General features: G+C 44.0%; 1 protein-coding gene across 1 annotated transcript in view; it reads right to left on the bottom strand.

Annotated features, from left to right (window-relative positions):
- Positions 1-7,725: 7,725 nt before the first annotated feature.
- Positions 7,726-24,491, bottom strand: part of Chsy1 (chondroitin sulfate synthase 1) — a 51,794-nt gene continuing 35,028 nt past the window's right edge. The window contains exon 3 of the mRNA XM_021633277.2: positions 7,726-10,640. Coding sequence (XP_021488952.1) covers positions 9,051-10,640 — 1,590 coding nt within the window. The 3' untranslated portion in view covers positions 7,726-9,050. The remainder of the gene's footprint in view (positions 10,641-24,491) is intronic.

Genomic DNA, 24,491 nt, shown 5'->3' with positions numbered 1-24,491 from the left:
TATTTTAGCTCTCATTTTCCTTTGACAAACACCCCAGACAACACAAAGGGTGACTAACTTGCCCTAGCCTTTGCACAGTGACTTACCAGGTCCCTCATGTGTCTCCAGAATGTGTGTGTCCTGGTCCTGCCCAGTCCGCTGTGGTAGCTGGATCACAATGAGGTGGAAATTTGGCATCTGCAGCTAAAACCTAGAACCTGCTATGACAAGCGGGCCGGGACTTTGATCTGGGGCTAGTACTGCCCACATCTGCAGGTGTGCCCAGCAGGGGGAGAGGGTACTCCAGATACCACATGACTGGAGCTCAGGTTCAGAGCAGGGACTCCTGGTTTGCTTTATGGGTGCAGAGATGAGGTGGGGTTTGTGGCTGGGTAGTCGGAAAGGCATTGGGCCCATCGGGTAATGCGCAGGATGGTCTGGCAAGCAGCTTGAGCTTGAAACCACAGCAGTGCCTTAGGAGGAGTGTTTGGTAAGGTCTGGTTGGTTTTGTTGTTGTGGTGTCTTTCAGGAAGGGGCTGGGAAGGCAGGAGTGAGCAGGGCATGTCCCACCAGCTGTGTGTCTGGAGAGCGTGTCAGCGGACGTGAGGGGTAGCAACGCTAAATGGCATTATAACGGACATAAAACTACAGGACAGCCAGAGTCAGTAAACTCTCTTCTCGGTGCGGGGAGGTGATGGGTAGCCACGCCCACTCTGCAGAGCAGGAAACCAAATTTTGGCACAGGAAATCTGCCCAAGATCACCCAGCTGCAAGTAGAGCCCGTCTGGGGTCAAACCAGTGCTATGTAGCAAACCCAACTTAGAAAAAATAAAAACTAAAAGCCTGCTTTGAAGTACTGGCCATATCCTGAAGCGTAAATGATTTCTGACTCCTGTTGTGATGTCACAGGCAGAGCTGGAAATGAGGCTCCTTCTCCAGTCTGAGCTGGCCCCAGGCCACTGCTGACCCAAAGTCAGCCCTGCTTGGTTCTGAGCCTGTGGCTCCAAAGCAGACAGCTCATCAGTCTTTTTCTTAGTTGGCATCCTTCCCTGCACGTTCTCACAAGTTACATGACCACAGGCCTGTCTACAAACATCTACATAGATGCATCTAACGGTATGAAGACCCACTATCCCTCAACCCCTGTTGAGCCCTGGGCCACCTGGTATTTCAGAATGCACAGCTTAGCCAGGGCTGCACTCTAGAGCCACAGCAAAGAAATGTCCTTCACAGACAGTGATGTTGGCTGAGATGCGCGGGGCATGGTAGCATGCTTGTGTCTGGCCCTCTGGCTCACCCAGGAGCCACAGACTGGCACACTTCCTAAATTCGAGGTAATAGATACCTGCCCATTCACAGCCATTGTTTGTCCTAAATAGAGATTGTGCTTCTGATGTCACAATCTATGAGTGGATTCAGCTTGCACAGCATTCCTCTTGCAAGCTGGCAACCTGACATTTTCTCAGATGATTTATTTTTGGACAATCTGTGGTATTTTTTTTTATACCAAAGCATATGGAATCTGTGTGATTCTGACTCTTGATGCTCACAGACATTTTCCTTCTCATGTGAAACTGAGAGGCAGCCAGGAAGGACGCCTGCTAAGGGACACCCCTCCTGGGAGGTGAGGAAAGAGCACTGGATGAAATGAAGCTGTTGAGAAATCAGGGAACAATTATGTATGGCCACACTGCCTGGTCCTCGCGTGATGGAAGGGTAGAGAGATGGTCTGCATAGTCGAGAGCCTCTGAGCTAACAGAAGGGAAGCTGGAGCCAAGCATCTTCCTAGTTCCAGGGCTGGCCTGGCAGCAGAGAAGAAACTTGTGGGCAGACGCAGCACCTAATGCTGCCCAGCGACTTCTGGCAGACCCACAGGAAACCAGCTGGGGCTGGACAGAGCCTTCCAACCCCTCCACACTGATGAAATCTACCAGTCACATCCGCCCCAAGGATGTGGCCCAGACAGTGACTGCCCTGACAACCCATCCCAGAGAAACGGCTGGCACGCAGTAGTAGCTTGAGGGCACAGACACACGGGGGAGAGGTCCATCTCTGAATCTAATTTCAGAGATCCCCAAGTCATGGTGTAAACTCATTTCCCAGTGACGGCTGCTGCATCAGACTCTGGTCACTACTATGATTATGGTCACTTCCCTGGACCCCAAGGTCCCCCAAGAAATCCCCAGTGCACTGACGCTGGGTGGGGTCAGTACTGGTGTCACCCAGTCATCTTCCTTTCGCCCATTCCTCTGATAAAAATACTCATTTGTGAAGTCTTCATCACTGGGACTAGCCCATGGCTAAACACTTTTTTCCAATTTATCGATGTAATGAGACTTCCGGAATGCCAAAGCCAGCAACAAATTTTTGTTTTGTTTTGTATGGTTTGGTTGGTTCCGAGGTTTGCTTCCTCTTTTGGGGTGGGTGTCTAGGCAACACCAGGCACCAAGCTGGGAAAGATGAAGCAAAGTCTGGAACAGGTGGGGTTTGTAGGAATCCAGGTCCAGCTGGGGGTGTGGGAGCTGGTTGGGGGGGGTGGGAAAGCCTTTTCCAAGGATTTATCATTACAGTTCTCTTAGCTCAGAGCTATTCCAATGAGACAGCAACTCTTAGACAATATTTAGTGAAACAGCTTACACGCCTTTATTTCATGGTGAACAAGAACTATAGGTGAATCCTGGGGAGTGGGAAGGGACTTGGGGGGTGAATGCATTTCATTGGCTGTGGCTGGGATGCTCTATTTGCATCACACTCTATTTGCATCCAGGGCCGACTCCGTGACAACCTGTGATTACCTTCGGAGTTGAGGGTCACCAGACTACACACCCTGGGCTTGCATGCACAGAATCAGGGAGGGAGTGGTCTCAGGGTGAGATTTTTCTGAGGTTTGGACACGCCTCTGACCTCACTCTAGCCCCAAGCCCATTTTCCCCAGTCACCCAACCTACATGCTCCACAGTTTGCATCTTGTCTTTTTGAGACAGGGTTTTCCTGTGTGGCCCTGGCTGTCCTAGAACTCTGTAGACAAGGCTGGCCTCGAACTTACAGAGATCCACCTGCCTCTGCCACCATTGCTGGGCATAAAGAAAAAAATTTAAATAGCATCTATTATAATGTCATTTTATAAAATAAGGCTTCAAAACTAGCCTAAAGCACAGGTTAAGTAGTTTCATGGTTGTCAATCAAAGTTCACTCCTGTATATTTGCAAATCAGTACTTTCCCACCAGAAATGAATCATACCTGGTTCCCAGAGGAACGCCTGGGCTCCTAGTCACGCTACCCCACAATATCCTGCACTCCTGACACTTCATCTAATCTGTAAAGGGCTACCTTTCTCTTGAGCTGGCAGCTTCCATTTCTCACCCTGCCCATCTGTCCTGAGGGCAAGACTATGAGTGGACATTGTTCCCTAAAAGGCCATGTATCGAAAGCTTGCCTGACTCACTATTATGTCTGCCCTTCTCCTCTTTTTGTCATGACTCAAGTTTTGTGGCCATGGGGTTGAGTTTCAGGGTTGCTCTTCTCCCAGGACAGTGCAGCCAACAGCACACCAGACACAGTCTTCCCACAGTAATTCTTAGATGTGATTTCGCTGTTCAAGCTCATTTCATTTATATATATATATATATATATATATATATATATATATATATATATATATATTGTGCTTGTGTGATGCTGGGGATCAAATACACAGTTTTAGTTTCGAAATGTTTTCTGTAAGATTCCTTTTTAGATCTGCTATCTGTGAGGGGATGTGTGCTCAAGAATGCAGGTGCCTGCAGAGCCAGGGAAGGCCAGATCTCGTAGGCTGGAGTTACAGGCACTCGTGAGCCAGCTCTGTGGATTCTGGGAATGGAACTCAGGTCCTCTGCAAGCAGTATGCACTCCTAACCCCTGAGCCATCACCTCAGCCTCATTTTTAAAAGAGTTTATTAGAAATGCTGGTAGGTATGAAATGTCACTGCTGACCAAATGAAATCACACTTGACTTCATGTCATGAACAGCCAGATCCCAGTTACCCAGGGATTGGTTCCAGGACCCACAGATGCCAAAATCTGTAATACCCAACCCTTTTTTGGAAAATGGTGTAGGATCTACACAGTTTACACATTCTTCCCGTAGCTTTAAATCGCCTCTACCTTGCAATATCTATTGCTGTATAGCATTGCAAAGGGTAAAAAGCCCATATATGTTGAGTAGATGAGAATTTTCCATATTTTAATCCAATTTTTTTAAAATCTTTTACAATACCAAGACTCTTTCAAAGTGTACTTTGAAAAATGTACTTATTTCTAGCTTCAGCCAGGGAGTGTGAAGAATGCTTTGGGGCACGGAGGCAAGGACCCCCTTTAAGCTATGGGAAAGAATCTAGCTTTGCCTGAAGGGCCACAGTTCAGTCAGAATGAATAAGGTTAAAGGTCACTTTGAAATCCAACTAGATTCCTTTGTCCCTGGGAGAAGGTATTTAGAGCAACTGAGGCGTCACCAGGGCAAGGGGCTATACGGAGTCACGGAAGGTGGCAGCCAGGCCCCTCATCAACTCAGCTGTGCTGGACCACCTCAGGCAGAGAGCAGCTCATCACAGACAAGGCCTTTGTGACTCCATGGCTTCTTATCTGCCGCATTAGATGACTTGATTAACGTTTTACTCTTTCCATTAAAAGCAATCCAGCATGACTATTCTTATTATCTTAGAGGAAGCATAGCTAGAAACATGGTTTTGATCTTCTAGTATAACTGCAGTGTAATTAACAGTGGACTAAGATACCCAGCAACATGGATTTACATATTTTAACTACGTAAAATAAGCAGCTGGGCTCTGCTCTGGTCAAGTCTGTGGTTTCTGAAGATTCAGACCCATTCCCTACACACCTGTAAAAGATTCAACAACCAAGCAGGCAAGTAAACTCTAAAGCCTGGGAACCTAACTGCTACATCTTCCTACTGGAAATACTGCAGCACTGGTTGCTGCCGTTCGCTCCGCTAGTCTGACGTTTACATCTTTATTGCGTTTACAAGCCAGACTAAGCAGATGCAGAACGGACATTTCCAAGTAGAACAGAAAGTGACTTCTTTTACGGGCCTACATGGGACTCACCTAGGTGGATGACAGGCCTGTGCAGCTACCTCGGCTGACACAACCCCAGCTGGCTCCTGGCCGCGTGGCACATAAGCGCCTTTGCAACCCAGATTACAGGTCTCTGGACCAGAGGTAACCGTCTAATCCCCAGGGCAGGCACCTGGGATCCCTCATCCGGAATTCCTCAGCCGCTAAGAGTCTTACTTTGAAGCGTCCCGAAAGACTCGGACACTGGCAGCAGGATGACATCTGAAAGCCTGCAGGTCCTTTTAATGTAAACATTCCCTTCCCAGGCGAGGAGGAGTGTCCTCTGGCTCTGAGCACACTGGGTAATGAATCAAGCTGTCTGCAGTGAACATCAGATCCGTGCATGCGTGGTCGTTCCAGGGATAGGAGGCAAAGCCTGACCAGGACAAACAGCAAGCAAAGGGTGCGTTAGCAAATCCAGTGAGCCTGCAGCCCCAGGAAAAGAAACCTCACACCTATTCCCGGGCTGTGTTAAGACCTGGGCTTGGAGGGCTGGGCAGGACGGAGGTGCAGACAGACTTGCCTGGAGGGTTGGAACTTGATTGGTAGGCTCATGATGGTTTCTACTTCCCCTTCCTGCTTCCAGACTTACTGGAAGGGTGTCTGCCTGTGTCTTCAGCACAGAGTGGGTATTTTATGACTGGTCCTATATGGCCTTCACTTTCCTTTTGACACATGAGGATCTCAGGGCATTATACGGCACAAGGTCCAGCTTCAGCCTTGCCCTGGCCCAGGCACCAAGACCAGTGATGTACCAGCTACCAACACCTGTTATGGCTGTGACCATCCTAGCCCACCTTTCAGGACTCCTCCAGTCACAATATTCAAGCTTGCGAGCCCTGCCATCCCAAATGTCTCTAAATAGCAGAGGGCCATGAAGTTCCCCAAGAGCCCAACTGGCATTCCTGCCAGGATCTCTGTGTTACAGGACACACAATTTTCTCATTATACACACCCTCCCACACACTTTCTTCACCAAGATACATACAAGTCTGGCGGTTCACTATGGGAAGACTCTGGGGCTGGACGGCCTGGAGAGAAGCTTCCATCTGCATGACTTTGTGAACAGTGATCTCTCCCTGCACCTTAACTCCATTCGTAATCTTCATTTCAAAAATATCACCAACAGGGTTTGTCTAGTGTGTTTGGGCCATTCCAGCTTCTTAATACATTGTATTAATAGTTAGATAATGCAGCTGGGTGTGGTGGTACACGCCTCTGGTCCCAGCACTCAGAAAGCAGTGGGTGGATCTCTGAGTTGAGGCCAGCCTGGTCTACAGAGTGAGTTTCAAGGCAGTCATAGTGAGACCTTGTCTCAAAACAACCCACGCACGACAAAATACTGGCACGTGAGACATGGAGGCATAAATTTAAGAGCTTTCCTGGGGCTCAGGGGCAATACTTGTGGGTCCAGAGGGTGGCAAGCCTCAACTCATGCTATGACCACAGGACCTGGGGGAATTCCATTGGGAAGAACAGGAGGCAGAGTTCCCAACACACCAGGGGACTACCGTCATCGCCCAGGTGCAGCTTCCGTGAGCTCTAATGAGAAGTGACATGCGGGGAGGATTAAGTCCAACTAGTCACATCCACTCAGGGTAAAGGGGAGTCTAAGGTGTTACCAGTGTAGACAACGGACTGTGTGTGTGTGTGTGTGGGGGGGGTGTTTCAGCTTCGGAAGAAAAATACACGCCAGGTGGCAGAGCCTATCAGCCCACAATGCTGTGTCAGAGCTGGTGTGGCTTATAGGAGTCCCGAGTAGGGGATGGTGGTCACTAGGCAATGCCTAGTCTGGGGCAAGTGGGATTATTGAGAATACCTCATGAAGGAGGGCACTGGAGTCACCAGGGTGTGACAGGACAAGAGTTGAACTCGAGGGCCAGCAGACACCAGAGGGCTTAGCAAGGGCAGGGAACCGGGTGCCAACAGCATTCCTGGAGACAGGGAGTGGAGGAGACCAATGTCACCGAGAAGTGTGGTAGATGGAGGGGGGCAGAGGAGGAAGGGACACGTTTAAACAAGGGGCACTGCTTACAGGGCATCGCCTGCATGTCCTTGCCCCGAGTCCACACAAGTGCAGACATCACAGGGCCGCACGAGGATAAAGCATCTTTATCACTGGAGGATAAAGATGGCTCTGGTTTTCTCCCTGAACAAACAACCCAACAACTTGCCCAGACTGAATGGCAACCAGGCAGATCACAGACTTTGTGAGCACGACGTCGTTATTCTGAGACTGAACTGTCGCCACGGTGTAAGATGCCTTCCTTCCCCAGGGTGTAGTTCTTGTCTACAGAACCTTGCTAACACACCAGAGGTCACTTTGATTTCTGGACTCTATAGTGGCTGTGTGACACTGTTTCTCTGGCTAGACTGAGCCTAAAACATCAAGCCTTTCGTGCTGATGGTTTTACACAGGGCACTGCGTAACAGGTGATCCGCTGGGCTTGGCCTGAAGCCTTCTGATTTTCACACAGGAGTCCGTTCCCTGCTACTCTCCACCTGCAGTCCACAGAAGCGCTGACCCAAATAACTAAAAAGGCCGTAAGTCTGTGTTTCAGTGTTTTTACTCTCCAAGTGTAATCCAAGTCTTCAACTAACACAAAAATAACGAGACAAAATGGGTCTGCAAAGTACAATAGAAAAATACTGTCCACTGGTTTATTTGTTCAAATGTGCAATAGGCTATTTACAAATAAGCAGATCTCCAACGATGTATATTAAAATGGCAAATCTATCAACTTTAAAATCTAAATGAGAACAAATTATTAAGGCACATTTGATCTGTGAGTTAAAAACAAACATTCTGGTATAATGACAGACTCATTTCACTTTTGTCCCCAAAACACATGAGCACCAAAATTATCAAAGAACACTTAATATTTAGTAAGACGGGAATGTAAAAATTAAGGATGAGGAGAAAGTGTTTTCAAAAGGAAATCTTTGGAGATCGGTTTACTGCAAATAAAACATTCTAACCACACTCATGGTACACATAAATACTAGGAACTGACAAGTACTCAAAATGGCAGAGGACTAAACAATGGGTATTAAATAAATTAAAGGTATTTCAGATAAACAAGATAGAACAAAACAGTAATTTAAAAAAATGAAGTAACCGTCTCCACCCACAACACAGGATGAAGAGAACAAAGTCCCAACTTTCCCACCTCACATTTTCATTAGGGGTTTGTCTGTTTAGCTTGTAATCATTACACTGCTAACAGCCATTCTTTGTCACCCTAAATAATACTGTGCCCTCTAAGAAGAAGGGGGAGGGAGAGAGAGAATGCCAAGTCCTTCTTGGACTTCAGTGCCAGGTCCGGTTAGGCCAAGGAATTACAGTGGGGTCAGCCACAGCTGTGCTTTCTTTCACCCCTCTCCTTGTAAAAGGACCATGGTGGGTGGAGCACAGTGTGGGGAAAAGAATCAGATTTGGAAAGCTGTCCTGGAGATAATGACAATACAGCTATTATCATGTCTTACTCCTTACTTTGTGACTGAACTCAAGATGGCTTAAAAAAAATTGTTAAAAAAAAAAGTAAAAAGGTAGAATTTGTGCAAAGTTAACAGTCACACAGAACATTTACCAGAGTTACAGTGTTTTGTAACAATAATACTTCCTCGGAATGTTCACATAACATTTCTGCCATAAGACTAGAGAGAAAAGGGAAGTTGTCTGGAAGTGTAAAAAAACAAAATCCAAAAAATTATTATAAAAGTTTTGTTCATCAGGTATGTTTCAAGTCAGGATTAAGCAGGTGCTACATAATGTTCAGCAAGATGTGTTCAAAGGCAAACATTGATCACATTTTTGTTCAAAAATCTTAAAGGAGTCCTGTATAAGAAAAACCACTTGGAAAATATATCCTTGTATGGACTTCAAAAACTGATCATACAAAAAAATTTTTGAAAAATAAATTAGGCAATTAAAAATGTCCTTTCCAGTGGGGCTGGAATCAGGCTGTCCGGGCAGAGCCGTTACTGCCACTTCTGCTGTAACTGGGGTCATTCTTCTCTAGCCACATTTCAGCCAACTGCTGCGTGGACCCATACGTCGATGCTTTCGACCCTAAGCACATTTTGTACTGTTTGGGATCCAGGTTGGGGTCACAGAAGACGGGGTGATGGATGTGAACAACTCCAACCTCCTGGCTCCTGAATGTCTTCAGCCCTGCCTGCACAACCTTGTTGAAGAGGTCCACATCCTCCAGCCCCCAGCCTTGGATGGAGACATCAAAGCCACCCACTCTAACAAGGTCTCCCTTATACATGCAAGTAATGCCAAACCCATAGTTTCTCCAGAAGCCGGTTTTCTGAGTAAAGGCAAAATGGTTGTCACTGGGAACCTTCCCACTATAAACAATCTTTGGATCGTACTGGCTAAAGATGATTGGGAAATAGATCTGCTGACCCAGCACTGTGTTTGCGCGACAGCGCTGTAGGAACTCGGCAGTAAACACCAGGTCAACGTCACAGAAGAAGAGCAAAGACTCGTTATTAAACTGTGAAGATCCCACTTCTAGGGCCAGAGCTCTTGAAAACGCTCCAGACACAGGCAAAACCTGCATGTCAGCTTTAGGATACTTGACCCGGTAATCTCGCATTAGTTCAACCTGTTTGGCCTTGTCGGGGTTGGAGTCAGAATTGAAAAGCAGAACGACCAGCTTGACATTCTGATTTGGAATGAGACATGTCTTCTCAAAGTTTCCCATGAACCTCACAAACATGTCGAATCGCCCAGACAAGGGGATCAGAATGTTTATCTTCTTTTCTTTGGGCTCTTTGTGCTCCATCTTGGACCCAGGAAGCTGGAAGGGAACAAGCTTCTTCAGGGAATTGGACAGAAATGACAGGGACCCAGAATCCTGGTTGATTCTGTCGGCCAGCTCCTGTGCATCCAGCTCCTCATGCTCCACAAACTGCATCTTGCTGAAGGTCTGCTGCAGGTACGCGTGCCTCCTCACGGGAACTGTCATCTTCTTCCCTTTGTGCTTCTTGTATAGGAGCAGCAGGTCCAGGATGTACTCTGCCCCGTACATGGGGTTCACACGACGGTAGCCGTACTGGATCTCCTTGAAGTCAATGATGCGTCCCCGGGTCTTGGCATTGGCATTGATCATCTCCATTACCTGCATGACAATGTCATCCAAGGCCTCCCTCTGTGCTGAGTCCATCCCTCTCCGGGGAGGTTGGCCATCAGTGGCTGAATATAAGTATTTCCCAGTCAGAAACTCCCATTCCAGGATCTCCTCTCGCTGGTGGGCTTGAAAGCGCATAAAGGAGGGTGGGATGCCTAGCTGGAGGTCGTCCTTATGGATTTCCGTGCTGCTGTACTTGCTCATCAGGACAATTTCCCGGTGGAGCTGGATTGTGCGATGGCGCAGCTCGGCAATCTTGCGGCTCAGCATGTAACTGTGTAGCCTGTACTGGTAGGGTGGGTTTTTGTTAGGGTGTAAGGTGATTGCTCGGTGGATTTTACTGCTATGAAGATCTCTAATGTACCCTTTCTTGTTCTGTTCATAATTTTCATAAAAAAGCTGCTGCATCTGTTAGGGAAAGAAAAGATTCATGGTTTAGAATTACATAAGTGTCACTCTATCCTTACATCTCCTCAAACAACTGCTGACTCGAAAGACAAAATCTGAAAACGAGAAGCTTTTCTAGATAGGGAACAGCACACACAAACAGGCTCTAGATTCACCCCAGTCAGTAGCAGCCTCATGGGATCAGAAGTTAATAGATATGAATGGCTTAAAGAAACATTTCAACAAGACACTGGCCAATGAATGGGTCCAAGGGCTAAGGACCCTAACCAAAATCTAGAGGGCTACAGCTATGGTCCAGAGCTCTGCAGTTGGGCATTTTGGTTTTGTTTTGCACAACAAAAAGCTTCTTTTTAAAAAGGAAAGATGGCCAGCCAGATATGGTAGCACCCACTTTAAATCCCAGCACCTGGGAGGCAGGGCAGATGTGTCTCTGTGAGTTCAAGGCAAGCCTGGTCTACATAGTGAGTTCCAGACAGTTAGGGACATAATCTGACCCTGTCAAAACAAAACAAACAAACAAAGAAAACAAAACAAAAAAACCTCAAACAAACCAAAATAAAAGGAAAGTTAAGTTAAAAAGAAATTAAGAAAGCACTTTTCATCGAACGTAAGAGGACAGAAACTAGCCATGACTCTCATGTGTGCTCAGGGGAAGCAGTGCTCGCTGTGGGGCCACCGTATGTGGTGGCTTTTGCTTCTTGCTGCTTAGCAAACCTGGTCACAGCATACAGTGGACACTTCCTACAGGGATCCCGCATACTTCTTATGCCTCCTATTATAAACAACAGCAAGAATCTGCTCTGAACACTTCAGGCTTGCTGAGAGCAAGTCAGAGACATAAAACACAGTGCCTGATTTCACTCCTCCCCCACCCATGGCTGGGCCAGAGGGGTAACTGCTAAAAGCAAATTCAGATGTGTCCAGCTGCTAGGATGAGATGACCTCCCCAACTTGGCAGCAGCTCCTTTACCGTTCACTTTCTAACTGCCGGACAACACCACCACAGTAGACTACAGAATTCAAATATAACCAGCGTTCAGAAAATCTTTTTACAGGTGCTAAAACTCTTTAAATGTATTTCATAACCATATAAGCCCCAAAGGTAATATAGAGCCTCTAAACTTGCTCCTAACTCTAAGAAGCCAAGGCTCCTACATTAGAGCGGCCATTGGACACCATGCTGACTGCACCTGGGGATTCTACCTGTTGAGGAATTCTACCATGGTAAACATCAGTCACAACAGTTCCACAACAGGGACCACTAATATGCATTTGCTTCAAACCACAGGTTACTGCCGTTTCATCATCTAGTTATCACTTCCAAACTTGAACAATAAATTGAGAGATATGAAAATTATTGAAAGATGATGGTGATTCTAAGAATATAAACATCCAAACTATTGATCTGGCTTTCCAAATTAGGTCAGAGGCATGTGTAGTTCCTCTTCCTCCCAGGCAGGCAACTCATGCTGCCAATCTACCTGCCAGAGGATCTTTAGACCCTCCTTCTTCTGACTTCAATTTCAAGGTGGGGTGGTAACTGTCCAACAGAACAGCCAAAGGGGCATTCTGAGAATGTAACTAGAGACTTATGCCTAAAATATGGGTAACAGAACTTGCGTGGTTTCCTCTTCCTCTCTTCTCAAATATCTCCATGAAAGAAAATAAAAGAGCATAAATGTAATGAACCCATAGCATGAAGAGAATGGGCGAAGAAAGGACCCTGCACTTGAGAGATGTCCCTACATTCTGAGGAAATAAGAGACCAAGTGAAGGAGGATGGAAGCCAACAGTCTGCTTTGAAGAGCAAGCCAACTCCCTAAGCTAGAGCCCCACAATAACATGGCTGTGAGAGGCAGGGCAAAGCCTACTGTGGAACCCAGGGGTAAACAGAAGATCTTAAAACTTGGGAATCTTACTGTTCTCTTTACCACAGTCAAGAACCCCATTCCCCAACCACCACAAAGGTGGGAAGTAGGAGAGAAGTTGGAGACACCACAATCTTCACAGACACATTCCAAGCTGTTCTGTTATCTATTCAGGGGCAGTGGCACACTTTTGTTAAAATGCACCAGGGAGACTCTACCAAGAGTTGTAACTAAATTAGGATTGACAAGTAACAGAAAGAGATTTCAACACTAATAAAGATGACCATCACTTGCAATGGTTATTTCTGAAGATGACTAATTACCAACAGGATATTTTCCCTCTAGTACAAGCATGTAATAATGTCTTTTGTTATAAAAATATTTTGAGGCTAAGATGCAGAATTCGTAACTAACATGCACAGAGCCTTGGGTTCACTCTTAGTACAGCACAAAGCTGGGCATTGTGGGAATACCTATAATACTGACACTCAAAAGGTGAAGGCAGGAGGACTGGAAGTTCAAGCTCATCCTTGGGGTACAAAGCAAGTTTAAAGCCAGCCTGGACTACATTCAAAAGGGTGGTGAGTGGGTGGGAATTTGAACCTGGCATAGTGATGCATACCTGTAATCCCAGTACTGTGGAGGCAGAGGCCGCAGATCTCTGTGAGTTTGAGGCCAGCTTGGTCTACAGTGTGAGTTTCCAGGATAGCCAGAGCTACACAGAGGAACCCTGTCTTGGAAAAAAAAAATTTTTTTAAAAAGAGGAATACTATAACTCAAAGTTAAAAGGTACTTAATAAAGAAATATAAGCTAATGAAAATCTCTCATTTAATAATTATAAGATTATTCTCTGTCAAAAAATTACAGAACCCTTTCTAAATGCATACAACATTTAAACACTGAGGGTTTAAGCTCCAGTACTGGAACAGCCCTTATTCTCTGTTCAACCTCTGCCATCTCAGCTCCAGCAGAAGCATGTCCCTGCTCTAAGATCTCAGGATCCTGAGCCATTTTGTTGTAAACCAAAGATGAGCTAATTCCAAGGTCATGTTATTCCCAGAAACTTCTAGTACAACTGGGAACTGCCATCAGCTACCCACACCTAATCTTCCGTAACAAATGTCTTCTAGAGTTGTCCTCTGACAAATGCCAGCGTGCTCAGTAGGCCCTTGTATAGATGGCTGTTTACATTGCTGTCCCTCACTACATATGGTACATCAGTTGGCTACCACTGCTCCAGATGGGCACTTGCTCGTCTGGATTAGTGTCCATTATGCAAAATGTTCTTGCCCTTTTGTTCTAAAAAAAAAAATGGTTTCAAAACAATAGTAAGATATCACAACTCCCAATAAAATAAACAGCCGCTCACACATTTTAAATATTTCAATGAATATTCTTACACAGCCACAGGTAGTATTTCCAGACAATACTTCAAGGCAGAACTTTTGAAAGCAGGCATCCGTTAATAACTAGGTCAGACCTCCAGCACACGCTGAGCTGTTTCAGGCTCTTGGGACATATGGTTATCCTACACATCCCTCTCAGTTCTCCCCTAATTAGTTTTGTGTTGGTGTTGCCAATTTTCATTCATTAAGTTCAAGGAGAATGTACTTTGTATTTTAAATATGTCATTCATAAAACTAAACATCTCATGAGAATTAAACTGGGTTTGTAATGATAAAATTGCAAACTACATGTATCAGCCTCACTGGTTAGATTCCAATCCTGAAATCTGAATATTTACTAGAAAAGCCTGGCCCTTTTCAAAGTCATTGAGAACTGAGCTTGCAAACCTAAACAAAAGCTGCTGGTAGGATTTAAGTCCTCTGTGTAATACAGTACTCAAAGCACTGGACTGAAAGAAAAGGTTTTGTGAGTGGAGGCCCCTTGGTGTAAGTAATCACATGATAAGGTTAGGAAAAGCCTACAGTCGGAAAACTGCACGGAACCCCCATCTCTGCTCCTTCCGCAGGCAGTCACCTGAGCTCTTGAACACTGTTTCTTTTATTAGTTTTTATTTTGGTTAGTGTAGACAATGCTGGGTCCACCTGATGTTTCATACACGTATACTGTTGTACATTCTTCATAGTCGCCCTCCAGTGCCCTTCTCTTGCCCTCATCTGGCCCCACAGAAACTCTTCCTTCCCCTAGAGTGTACTATACCCTTTCTGGTTTCATGTCACATGGAGGATTTTTTTAACCTGGATTCCATGTCAGAGGCAATGTGTATTTGTCGTTTTCTTCCCTGCCCCATCACTATTTTAATCATGGCCATGCTGTGGGAAGAGTTATACACAGAACTATCTTCTAATGTAAAGCCCCATCCAGATGTGGCATCAAGTGTTTACTCCACAGCCTTGTGGATGGCACTGTGAAGAGCAAGAATCCAAAAAGCCCAGCGAAGAAAACAAGTAAGGTGAGCCCTGGCTTGCTGAGAAGGGTACCTAGGAAGTAACTCACCACTATTGCCAGGATCCAATTCTCACAGCTTCCTTGAGGCACTGTGTAATAACTCTAGTCAATATGGGTCATGTAGCCACACAGCAGACATCTCTATATGATTAAATGACTTAAGGTCTAATACGAGAGGTTGCCAAAACAAAGCAAAACAAAATCAAAACTGAACAGAAGCTTACAGGGATACATGGGGTAGGGAGAAATGGGATGGAGGTGGTGGGCAGACACATGAATGGCCAGAAGATCAGACCTAAAGGAAGGAAGTCATCTGCCTGCCTAGGCCAGAACCAGAGCCTCCCTGCATTTGTCCAAATGAGAGTAACTCAAAAGCACTGAGCCTCTTGCCCTCTGTGTCGTAACGGAGACGTCCATGCAGAAGTTATTGCTAAAGACCAGAACAATTTCTTTCACTAAAAATGGTGGGAGAGGCAGGGCAACAGCAACAAAGAGTACCAGACAGACTCAGTTCCACTCTCATGGCGTCCTGACCTTATTGTTACATATCAGTTATGGCTAAATATAAAAATGGAGCCGGGGGTGGTGGCTCGCACCGTGAACATAGCACTCGGCAGGCTTAGCATATGAATGCAATGCACTTGAAGGCAGTTTGTGCTAGACACTGAATTCCAGGCCAGCCTGAGCTACAGAGACCTTGTTTCAAAATAATAAGTGAATAAATATATAAAATTAAAAGTAGGTGCAAATAGAAAGTAAACATATGCTATTTTAAAATGTGCTACTTGTGAATCCCATGAGAATGACTTATACTTGAAGAATGGAAATGTTAATTCTGAGCCTCCTCACACTCATTTCCTCACAGCCCACTGATGGTCAGATATCAGATAGATCTATGCTCATGAAAAGGGGGTACAGAGAACTGAAAAAAGAAAACCAGGCCAAACCCAAATCAGTAGAAGGAAAGAAATAGTCAATATCAGAGCAGAATTAATGAAATGAAAAAGAAAAAAAAAACAATTAAAATCAATGAAGCAGAATTGGCTTTTTGAAAAGATATACAGAATCAGTAAACTGGTAGCCAAACTAAGAGATCCATATTAACCAAATTAGATATGAAAGAGGAGGCCTAATAAAAGATAATGAAGGAACTCAGAAAATCATTGGGATATGTCTTTAAAAGGTTTTATTCCATCAAGCTGGAAAAATCTTTAAAAAAAACTAAAAAGGATGAATTTATAGACCTTAAACCAGGACAAGAAACTTAAGACCTCTACAATGAAAATTTAAAACACTAAAAACAAACAAAAAAATGAAGAAGACACTAGAAGTGGGAAGATCTCCCAAACTTATAGACTGAAAAATTTTGCATTAATTTTTTAAAATTATGTATCTATGTGTACATGAGGGTGGGTCTCCACAGGGGTAAGCAATAGTCAATTCATGTTTACCAACAGAAACCAGAAAAACTTTAAGAAGCAAAAAGCAAATATTAACTTTAGAAATACCAGAACTAACCAGAATTACTACTTAAAAATAATCACTATTATTACTTTAAAATCCAATTAGTGACAAAATAATTGATAAAAGCCGCAACACTAGAATGAGTAACAGTATTGCACACTGAGATCAATGGAAATGTACTATACAACAATTAACTAGCACATGCAGGAGAACCAAGATGCAAATGTGAATGCCTTGGTTTCTTTTCAAGTGTCTTCTCACTTTATGTGACCCTAGCAACAACAATGAACCTCAGGTAACTTCCTGATGAAAAGGAACAAAGCATGTTTAGTTTTATTTATTTCTGTCTTTGATTTACCTAAGTATGTACCTATGTAAATACTCTTAAGCCAGTTTTGCTTTATTTCTTCCCAAAGAGGGTAGCAAGATCTAATTTGAGATTTCCCCTCAAATTATTGACAAATTGGACTGTGAGCCATTTAAATGTCTTCTTCCTTTTGAGATCAGGGTGGTATGATTAATAATAAGGCACTTCTAAAGTACCAAATACAGCTTCACCACAAATACATTCACAAACTCTGTTACAGACAGGGGAAAGCTGAGACCACGTAGCAAAGATTTAAAGGGACATGCCCTGTGGAGAACACTCCCATCTGGACTGATAATCTAGCTTATATTTTGAGTATTCCCAAGTTATCACATCTGTTATTACTGCCAGAGTAACTTTCCAGAACAGAAAATTTTATATCATATATAAGGATAAACCCAAATTATGCCATTTATGTAACATCAAATTATAAATTTATGTTAAACGCTAACACAGAGAACCAAAACTACAACTAGAATATATTGATGACCAGCTTCCAACAACCAAGGCTTCTTGCTCAATGCTACCAGTCTGTTCCAAAGTTGGGATCTTTTAAATCTGAAAGCCAGTTAACCTGCACTGTTGAAACACATCTGGTACCTCACCTGGTACAGTGACGTCGACTATGACATTGGAGTGATCTGCCCTTGCAACCTAGGGAGCACATTTCCAACCCCCAAAGAGGAGCACAGGCTGCTCAACATATTTACAGACTGAGACCTCAAGGCCAAGCTCTGTCCTCCATCTTCTGTGATGACAGACTGAAGACTGACTACATACTCAGTTAGGTGTGACCACTGCCCAAGTCTTCCCCAGTGGCCTATGCATAGAAATGACACATCTCCCACCTATGTCACTCTAGGCTCTGTTCCTCTCCTGGGCCACAGCCTGAGCACAGCAACCATGTCATCCATTTCCACCAAGGGAATGTCACCGAAGAAAGGGTAATGAAAAGAACCCAGACCCCATCTCCCAAATCCTGGGAAACAGTCCCCTGTCAACCTGGAATCCCTGGAGCAATCAGCCTGTATTTGATAAAATCTATTTCTACTGCATTTCTTGGGTGCCTGTTGTGGTTTAGTCCCTCCTAAGTCATGCCAATTTATTTGTTAGGCAACACTTCAGAATAACATCTTGCAAACTAAATGGCATGCTAGCCCTAGGTATCCTATTATTCACACTGTTCCCATTTTGAGAAGGTGGCAGAGCTCGGGAAACTAAGAACCTCAATAAGGAAACAGCAGGCTCAATTCAAAGACATCATGCCCACAAGGAGCAGGGTCAGCATATGTCCACAGCCCAAGTCTCACTGACTGAGTTCCTGTGGAGCCTGAGGTCCACAAACACTGAGATATTTACCATCTGGCCCTTCAGAGGAAAAAAAAAAAATCTAGTGACTCTTTATCTAGAACTTTTGGGACAGGAAGACTTTGACAAAGAACACAAGGGTCCTAAATGTGGTGTTTCTCCCTAGCAGTTTGCGTTCTCCATAGCTGAGCTTCTCCTTGGCTCCTGAATGCCAAGCCATCATGCTGGACTAGTTCTGTCTCACCGATGCCAAGATACCTCATTTTATCTGGGATATTACATCTCTGCCTTCCAGTTCTACCTTGCTAACACCTTCAGGGGAAAATGTAATCTCTGGTAAGAAAAGTTCTAGAAATGGTATTACAACAAGTAATTATACTTAACACTACTGAACTAACAGCTACCATAACAAATGTCATGTTGTATGTGTATTACAACTAAATCCCCAAAAATTGCTGGGCATGGTGGGGCATACCTATAATCAATCCCAGCATTCAGGATCTGAGGCAGGAGGACTGCTGCATTTTAAGGCCAGCTTCAGCCACAAAATAAATAAGAAACTATAAAATTTTTACTAAAAAACATTAAATGTAAGCTAGCTGAAAACCTGAGAGTAACAATTCTGGAAACAAAAAACATGGTGCCACCATGTTTTGTGTGGCCTTGACTTTGTGGTATATACTGAGTCTACTCTCGTTTTGTGAATAAAGGGTACTTTCGAGAAACTTAAAACAGACATAGCCCTCCTAAAAATAGAACCCTCAAAGACCTGGAGGAGCCAAGCTTGTTCACTGTATCCCTGCTTCTAACCAGTATTGCAGCTACATCAGCAACTGTATGAGCCAGAGAGCTGAGAAGTGTCGCTCTGAGTAGATACAAGAAAGTAACTTTTTTCATACAACTCACTTCATAGCATTTTATTAGTACCCACCCCAGGCCTGACCTAGTGCATAGTTAAATCATACCCCATGGCATGAAAGAAGCATTTTAATTCCAAGACCTCATGCTATTTGAGCACTGACAATCATCTATGCAGAGTAAGAGAAAAGGCAGTCATTACATCAAGTCATTTTATGAAGCAGATTAACAATTTGTTATTTCATTTTTCTAGCTATCAGGATAAAAGAGAAGTTTTTACACAATGATACTGGCTATTCCTTACTGGGGTTACTGGAGTCCACCGTACCGCCGCACTAAACACTACAGGCAGATACTGCACAGAATGAGAAGCTGGAGTCAGCTCTGCTTCTTGGAGTCTGCACGTTTCTCTCCAAGTCTCCCAACCAACATGGCCTCAGTTCAGGCTAGAGAAGAAGTATCTTCCGTGCTTACAGTTTTGGGGCAAAAGACAGTATGAACAAGACTGAGGATTTGGGAGACTGTTTTGGAATACAGTGTAACCTTATATGGGTATCGGGTCACCATGCTTCACAGGTCCCCAAGATCAGCAAGGTCTATCCATCTGGAAATGTAACTTATCCTTCTCACAAAGACCTTCTGCAGCCCACAAGCAAGGCTCTTGGTGCTGACCTCCTTATTTCCCAATTGTCTGCTGCAGAAATTCCTTTTGTCCTCCCTGCCCCAGCCTTGGCCTCTTCTGAAACTGGTCAAGTGTTACTCTGACACGGAAGCCTAGCCATACTGCTGACTTGCTAAGTGACCCCGTCTAACAAAAGGAGTAATGAGGCTGGTAGTAAGAGAAACAGTGACCTGTTCCTCTGTGGCTCCCCAGTCCTGTGGACATGTAGGCACTCTGGCAGGAAGAATATCTCAAAGCCTATGAATTAAGGTGAAGCTTGAGTGTAGAATAAGAAAGCTATATGTGGTGGTCCTCATTTGTAGTCACACATAGTTAGCTACGCATGGGGCTAAGGCAGGAAGATTAGGTGAGCATAGGAGTGCAGGGACAACCTGGAAAGCCTAGATTTCCCTGTGTTCTACTCCCAAAAAGGGTGCCTAAGAACATGTGGTAGGCTAGTGGGCAGCCCCAGCATAACTCCTGAGTGTCCTTTGGTGACCAGTCGGATCCACCAAATGGATAGACAAAAAGAGGTTCCTTTTCCCACAGGCAACTGAGGCGGTAGGGAGAGTAGGCAGGAGAGCTAAGTCTTAGCAAAGGCTAAGAAGTAGAGATGACAGGAAGCTAGCAGAACTGACAAGAAGAATACAGAGAGGCATTTGCTGCAAGGTTTGGGAGCACTGGCTGATAGGAGCTGCCTCCAGTTCCCCTTTAACTTTAGCCTATGTAACTGTAAAGAAGCCACATGAACTAGACATAAAAGAAAAAAAAAAATACTGTGTCAGTAGCCACCTTCCCTAAACTGTGCCCAACACAGGATGGGAGGTTGCTTCTATGTCCCCCTAATTGGGGAACAAGTAGGAGTTGGAGCAATGCCAAGCCAGAGCAAGCCAGCCAGGGATGGATTCAAAACATATCCCACAGCTGAGGAGGTCAACCCTCAGACCTCTGAATATGCTCCAGCAGCTTTCAACCTGAGCTCATGTAACTGAACAGCAGCTCGCCATCGCTCCTTGTGAGCTTTAGCAACCTCAGAAGATGCCAGTGACATGTTCACATTGCCCAGCATGCCAGGGAGGCAGGAAGTAGCCAAGTATGTACGTACGGTCCTAGGTGTGAGACTCAGAGCAAGGTAACCACTGTCCTGGGGGGAGCGACTCAGACAAAGCTGACCACTGGCAGCCCACAGTAGTGTGGAAGGAATACAAGATTCCACTTTATAGACATTTTTAATTTTAAAAAGGTGAATCTAACAATACTAGCTTGTATATTTAGGTGTCTTGTGTATATTTAGATGACTTGTATATACAGCAAAGCCACACATAAAAAAGACTGAATATTTAAAATAAAATAATAAAGACACTATTAGAAACAAAGCAAGGGAAAAGTATTAGTAAGAAAAATTGTTTTAGGTAGCTTTAAAAAACAAAACAAAAACCTATCACAAACCACCTATAAAGGTGTAATTTTCTGGTAAATTCCACAGACTTTGAGCTTTAAAAAGAACAAACAATAACCCATGTTTTTTCATTTAAATTAATTTCTAAACTAATATATAAAACAGTAGCTATATATACATATCATGGTGTTTTGATATATACATTGTACAATATAATCAGGTTACAATGTTTACAATTAGGTTAGATGTATCTTCTCAAACACGTGATTTTTATGGCTAAAAACATTCAGCATTTTGTTCAGCCTTTTAGATTCCGTGTTCTTACATTCATTTCCACCACAAAAATGTCACTTGTTTCTGGAATAAAAACTACTATCATTCTTCTCAGTCCTTCTTATGTATCACCATGAGGAAGTACATCTCCTGGAAACTTAGGAAAATACTACTTAGCTCACAAGGTTGAAGGCTGAACGATTAAAAGCTAAACTGATTATGGAGTGGGCCCCTAGCAGCTCACCTCCTGGTGGAGGGCTGGACAACAGTAGGAGTGATATTCAAAGCTGGGAAAAAGGTCAGTCCAGTGTTGTCCCAGTAAGGCCCCTTCCTCTTAAAGTTCCTTTCACCTCTCAACATCATTGGCCCTGTGGAACGAGCTACGGGTGTGTGACACATTAAACCACAACAAGCGCTTGTTACAGAAATTAAAAACGTGTTGCCAGGCATGACAGCACATGCTTTATCCCAGCATGCAGGACGAAGAGGCAAGCAGATCTCCGTGAGTTTGAGACCAGCCTGGTCTACAAAGCGAATCCAGAACAGGGAAACCTTGTCTCAAAAAATCAAATCAAAATAAAACAAAAAATTTTAAATGTGGCAATAAGATTCAATAAGTAAATGAAACCAAAATAGCCACAGACCGATTCTATACCAATTGTTTTTAAGTAGAATGTGCTAATCGCCCCTGAAATAGCGGGGAGGGAGTATCAGTGACAGCAAGCACTCAGCATCCCTGCCCCCATCCTGCAGGTCATGTGCCTTCTCCCTTAAGCCATCTTAGGTACTAACACAGGAAAACTCCAATTTAATTGCTTCTCAAGTTAGTAAGACACACAAGCTAATTCTAAGAAAGTAAATAATTATCAATGGATGATAAAATCGTAGGACAAGAAGAAGAGAGACTACACCCCAGGATCTCAAAGTATGTAAGGTATTTACTAACCACAAAAGGGGTAACAAAAATCCAAATACAGGAACATTCTGTATGCAAGTTTCTGGTACCTTTTAGGAGTGAGAGTGGGGATAGGTAGAAACAAATTCTTGGCTGGGTGACCCAGGCTGGCCTGGAACTTGTGCTATCTCTGCCTGAGACTCCTCAGTGTTGGAATTCTAAGTAGTCACGCACTATTGGCCTGGCCTCACCTATGAAGTAAAGGTCAGACAGCAAATACAAGGTCAAACCTACGAACTAAACACATTATGGGATCCTAGATTCTAGACTGCATCCTGAAAAATCTGTTTGTTTGTTTGCTATGAGAGATGTTATTGGTACAGCTGATGAAATCGGACTATAGTCTGTGGGTGAGATATCAGAGCAATCAATGTTTGTGTCCCAATTTTGTTTACTGCACTATGCTTGTTTATGCCACTGAGGTTTTTAAGGACTGTAACTGACATGAAGTCCAAGTAAAAAGAAAAGGTACAAAGAAAAAGAAGCTAATGTGCTAATAGTCAGCAATCAGGGTACTTGAGTGAAGAGTTTAGAAGCATCATTTTCTTAAGTGATTGAAAATTTTAAAATAAAATAAAAAAGTGTCGTTAAAAGTGACCATCTGAGGCGCTCAGGGGTCAAGAGCCTTTCCTGCTCTTGCACAAGACCCAGAACCCACATCAGGCAGTTCACAGGCCTGTAACTCCAGTTTCAGGGAATCTGATGCTGTCTTGCTGGTGAAGGCTCATGCATGCATTGGTGCATATAAACTCCTCAGTCAGTCACTCACTCATTCAGACAGGCACACACATGTACACATGTGTGCTTGTGCACGCACGCACACATACACGTGAGCCACACATACAGTTACAAATACTACCATTTGAAGACAGCACTACAATTAACTTTTTGCAATCTTACCTCCCTCTCCACCAGCCAGCAAATCATGACCAGACTTCTTAAAGGTTCTTAAACTATTCAAAGAGATTTACAGAAACATAAAGCACTAAATTTTTGATCTGTGATCTATTTTATTACACTTAAAGTTTAAAAATTTTATCTTTTGGATCTCTTTTCTACCTCCTCCTCCTTTTTTTTAAAATGGAATCAATGTGGTAATATCTCAGTATGTATGCACTTTGAGGTTTCCTGAACAAAACCCGTTACTATTTCTGTCCCTAATTCATCCTCTTGCTTGCTGTCCTGTGGGTATGACATCAATTTATTATAACCAAAAATTTACCGGGCCTTCTAGTCACCAAATTACCACCACATGCACTGGTGATTCAGAGGAAAAAATTAGTATATGCAAGGAAAGGCAGTATGCCCATAAGTGGTATAAGGAAAATCCTAGTCTTCATGTATTTCTCCTTAATATAAACATACTTGTTATCAGTCTGCAAAGGTTGTGCAGAACTTCCAGAGGAAGCAGAGGAAACACAGCTCCACCAGGTTTTTTAGCTCCTGTTGGAAGATGCAGTACTCAAACCTGGAGGCTGAGATAAACTAGAAAAAGCCTACAATTCCTGTGCATTCCTCTCCTCAGCATTCAGCATCTAATACAAACACACACTCTTGTCTGGCTCTGAGTAAAGAACTTCCGTTTTGGAGATAGTCTAATACTGATCCATCTCTTGTGTCCTTAGTAAGGTATTATTTTCATTTTTAAGTACCAACAGCCAGTAACATGTTCCTTACTTTGTATAATATTTGCAATGATGAATAACGTTTCATTTCAAACCACACCCACATCCATGTCCTTTCTCTCCCCCTGGGACAGGCTTTGAGCTTAGAGGGATGGTTTTAGAAATGGAACCAAGGCCATACAAGCAGGGATGGTTCCTGTCCCATGATGTCAAACTAGACAGGCAAGGAAAAAGTGAACAGTTTTCCAATCAGTAGGGCTAATTCCCAGGAACTTGTTTCACAGAGTACCTTGATCCACTCAAAGGACCTGAGCCAATGAAACCAGGTGGAGGATGCCTGAGCCCTTCCTGATCACCAGAGCCAAACCCTCACCCCTTCATTTTGCAACAAGAATGCTAAGGACCACTCCTGCTCAGGGATACGGCACCTACTGAGCCTGCTTCCTGTGAGAATGCTTTGGAAAGAAGCAAGCAGTAAAACCTTGGTGCAAGAACTCCAGGAGAAATCGCTGTCCTACAGAAATGAAATGGCTACAGAAAGAAAACAGGCTTTATCAGCTCTGAGAAAACATGCCATTTCCAGGGTTCCATCCCACACAAAACTACTTCTTATGGCAGAGAGAAGTGAGCAGATACCTATGGTTTGGGGCATAGGATTAA

The sequence above is a fragment of the Meriones unguiculatus genome, chromosome 14, assembly GCF_030254825.1.
Source record: "Meriones unguiculatus strain TT.TT164.6M chromosome 14, Bangor_MerUng_6.1, whole genome shotgun sequence".
In the NCBI taxonomy this organism is placed as follows: Eukaryota; Metazoa; Chordata; class Mammalia; order Rodentia; family Muridae; genus Meriones; species Meriones unguiculatus.
Note: the sequence above shows the minus strand (reverse complement) of the source record. Positions and strands in the feature narration are given on the sequence as shown.